Source organism: Rhamphochromis longiceps, linkage group LG14 (genome assembly GCF_057381845.1).
Source record: "Rhamphochromis longiceps isolate RC_006_pf linkage group LG14, R_longiceps_female_GT1.1, whole genome shotgun sequence".
NCBI classification, from domain to species: Eukaryota; Metazoa; Chordata; class Actinopteri; order Cichliformes; family Cichlidae; genus Rhamphochromis; species Rhamphochromis longiceps.
This window is the reverse complement of record NC_140570.1, coordinates 41,100,167-41,103,736: the sequence shown is the minus strand read 5'-3', so window position 1 is coordinate 41,103,736 and position 3,570 is coordinate 41,100,167. Positions and strand designations below refer to the sequence as shown.

Genomic DNA, 3,570 nt, shown 5'->3' with positions numbered 1-3,570 from the left:
ATTCCGTTTACATTTTCAAAAGTTCCAGATGAACCAATGCACTAACTACTTATGTAGAAATCCCTTTTTTTTTTGGTCATTATTTACCAAAAAAAACCTGTTTAAAAGAAAAAAATATTGCACTGTTTTACAGCTACGGTTACAGCACCAAAATTCAGTGAACTTAAGCACAGCCGATTCTTTCACACATGTCGGTAAAGGCAGACTGCGCGGTGAGGTGCCCACCGCCAATTTAAATGAAGTATGCTCACTGTGTGCGCAATCTTTTCAGCAGCCTTAAAAATGTAATTGTGTTTGGAAGAAGTGGAAAATTTTAGCAGGCAAGAACTGCATTTGGATAAGTCCCCGTGTCCTCTCGGCGACGGTGGTGCTGACTGTTTCTGTGTGGCCGTCTCTGTGCAGGTGAAGCCAGAGCCATGTTGGAAGCACCGCTAAGCAGAAACTTCTCCCATTGCACATTTGTGTTACGAGGGTTTCCCTCGCTGCAGAAACACCGCCGGCTGTTGGCGCTGCCATTTAGCGCCTCCTACCTGTTGGTGCTGCTCGGAAACTCGCTGCTGGTGTACGTCATCTGCAGCGTGGAGAGACTGCACAGCCCCATGTACCTCCTCATTTGCACGCTCTGCTTTGTTGACATCCTGGTTGTGACAACCATCATCCCCAACATGCTCCTTGGCTTTCTGTTCGACTGGAATGAGATTTCATTGGTGGGCTGCTTGACTCAAATGTTCTTCATTCATTTCCTGTCCTCAGTGGAGTCAACCCTGTTGTTGGCAATGGCACTGGACCGCTACTTCGCCATCTGCCGGCCACTGCGCTACAATGAAATAATTAACTCCTCCATGCTGGTGAGGCTAGTGCTCTTCACGCTGGTGCGCAGCGTCTCCGTCATGGCGACGCTCGTAGGTTTGGCAGGTTCTCTGCAGTTCTGTGGTTCCAACGTAATCCAGCACTGCTACTGCGACCACATGGCGCTGGTCAGCCTGGCGTGTGACAGCACAAGCCGGAGCAGTGCAGCTGGCCTTGCTGTCATCATCTGCTTTGTAGGAGCTGACATACCAATTATTTTCTTTTCCTATATGAAGATACTGAGCGTGGTCTTGCGATCGGCAGCAGCCGGTGAAGACAGCAGGAAAGCTTTTCACACCTGCAGCACTCACCTCATTGTTATGATGTGTTTTTACCTGGTGGGCAGCATCACCTTCCTCTCTCACAACCTGAACATCCCCATACCAACAGATATCAACAATTCCATGGGACTCATGTACATCCTTTTCCCAGCAACAATCAACCCTATCATCTACGGAGTACGAACCAAAGAAATCCGTGACAGCTTTCTGAGAATTTTCAAAAACAGAGCAAAGAAAATAATGACTGCGAAGGTTTCGTCTGCTGGAAAAGAAAAATCATGAAGCCCCTCTTCTGTGGGGTTTGGTTTATATGATCTTCATGAACCTCTTTTATGCAAACATACTTTTTTTTATACAACTAATGCCTGTAGTTTCAGACTCTGAAGTGGAAACAGGACCTTGGAACCATCCCAGAGTTTCAGATTATAGACGGCTGCTTTGAAACTGGGTTCTGCTCATATGCACCAAATTTTTGCTTTTGGGAGTTCTTGGGTGCTGGAAAATATCCCGCCTGGGAACTCTGTTGTCCAGTTGGGGTACCTCATTTTTTAATGTTGGCAATAACAGAGAAACTTGTTGATGGGGAGGAAGGGCTTGCTGGAGGCCAAGTGTTGTTCTGTTACTGGACTTCTGTGCTGTTGGTCTATAATGAACATTGGTTGATTTTGTCATTTTTTACTACATGCAATGGCCAACTCACCTGTCTCTGACCTGGACTAGGTGTATTAAGGAGGATGCCAGACAGCCATGAAAAATGAAAGTGTGCTGGGAGGATCTGGGACGGGCCTTGGAGTGGAGATCTTCACCTCCTGCAAAACTTTTGCAGCATTATTCTGATTGGGGCCAGGGACACCGAGTCTGAATGGACCACATTCAACACCACCACTGCTGATGTGACTGAATGAGGCTATGGCTGTAAGGTGTTTAGGGCACGTCATGGCAGAGCCCCACCAGTAAACACTGGAGGTAAAGGGAAATGTGATGGTGAAGGAGTAGACCTATCAGGGATAAAGGGCTTATGGGACAGTTGGCATGTTTAGGCAGAGTACGACCATGACATGAAAAAAGAGTGGGAGTTTTTCAGGGAGTGAGGTATTTGCTGCTGCTGCTCTTGTGACCTAAGCGCAGATATGCAGCAGAAAAATCAAACTGTGACTGCAAGGTATACATGAGTCTGAAAACCTCCTGCAAGACGTGTTATCTGAAGTCTAACTGTTAATGAATGCTCAGGGATTCAGACATGCTGTCGAAAGCATTTGCTGTTTGGTGAATCACTATAAAGCTTCTTTAAAAGGCATCTCTACAATTAACACATTCATTCATTTCCTTAAATGGAACACCCAGCATTAGGCATTAGCACAAGTACCGTATTTTTCACACTATAAGGCGCTCTTAGAATTATTTAATTTTCTCAAAAATTGACAGTGCGCCTTATGTATGAATTCTGGTTGTGCTTACTGACCTCAAACTGATTTTTTGTGGTACACGGCGCTCAAAACTATGTCAAAAATGTTTCAGTACAACTTTGGTAAGCTACGAAGCCGCACCGCTTGATGGATTGTCGGAGCATTATGGCTACTGTAGTCAGGAGCCTCGTGGAGTGATCTGGGTCCTAAACTCCGTCCTTCAGGTCCCAAAGTCAAACGAACACTGCAGCATCACTGAGAGTTAAAAACTGTCTAAATTCTTTCATCTTTAATAAAAGTGTAACAGGTGTAGCAATTAAGTTTAACATCCAGGCATCCATGAAAACAGAATTTATTCAATTTAAAGAAGTTAGAAGTTAGCAGGAAGTTAGCTCGCTAGTCTCCACCTAAGCATGATATAGCATGTTCTGACTGGGAGATTTCTGAAAAATTTCAAACATACAGCTTTGTTATCACTTCCAACATAAATGAAGACAGAAAACTAAACAGCAGTGACGTTTGTAGGGTTACTGAAGTTGGGCTAGCTGGTATATAATGATGTGCTACGTGACCGCTAGCTACACAGCTATGTTAGCATAACAAACACAGTGAAGCTGGAGGATGAATGCTAACTCTTTTCCACTCGATAAAAGTTAACGTGAGGGTTTCCGATGGTTAGGGACAAATGCAATCGCATGGCAGGATGCTGTAAACGGACCAAACTTCAGTCAGGGGAACAACTGAGATAATCCATCCACAATACGAGGTTAGTTATTAATATACTGCAACAACATGGGAATAGAGCAGCTGCCAGAGAATTCAACATTAATGAATCAATGGTACAGAAGTGGAGGAAGCAAGAAGAATGAGTTGAGTAAAGTTTGACTTATTTGACTGTTTTGTTTCGCTTAATGCGCCTTATAATCTGAAAAATATGCTAGTCTTTATCTGCCTTCAGCTCACCCTTTTCCCAGCATCCTCCTCTGTTGCACCAACCTTCTGCATGTCCTCCTCCACTACATCCATGAATCTCC

The 3,570-nt window shown here is 44.5% G+C and overlaps 1 protein-coding gene across 1 annotated transcript; it reads left to right on the top strand.

The window, feature by feature from the left end:
* The first annotated feature begins 416 nt into the window (after positions 1 to 416).
* On the top strand, positions 417 to 1,412 carry LOC146654794 (olfactory receptor 51E2-like). Its single transcript, XM_085380793.1, has one exon. The coding sequence runs from the start codon at positions 417 to 419 to the stop codon at positions 1,410 to 1,412; it is 996 nt and encodes a 331-aa protein (XP_085236919.1).
* Positions 1,413 to 3,570: the final 2,158 nt, after the last annotated feature.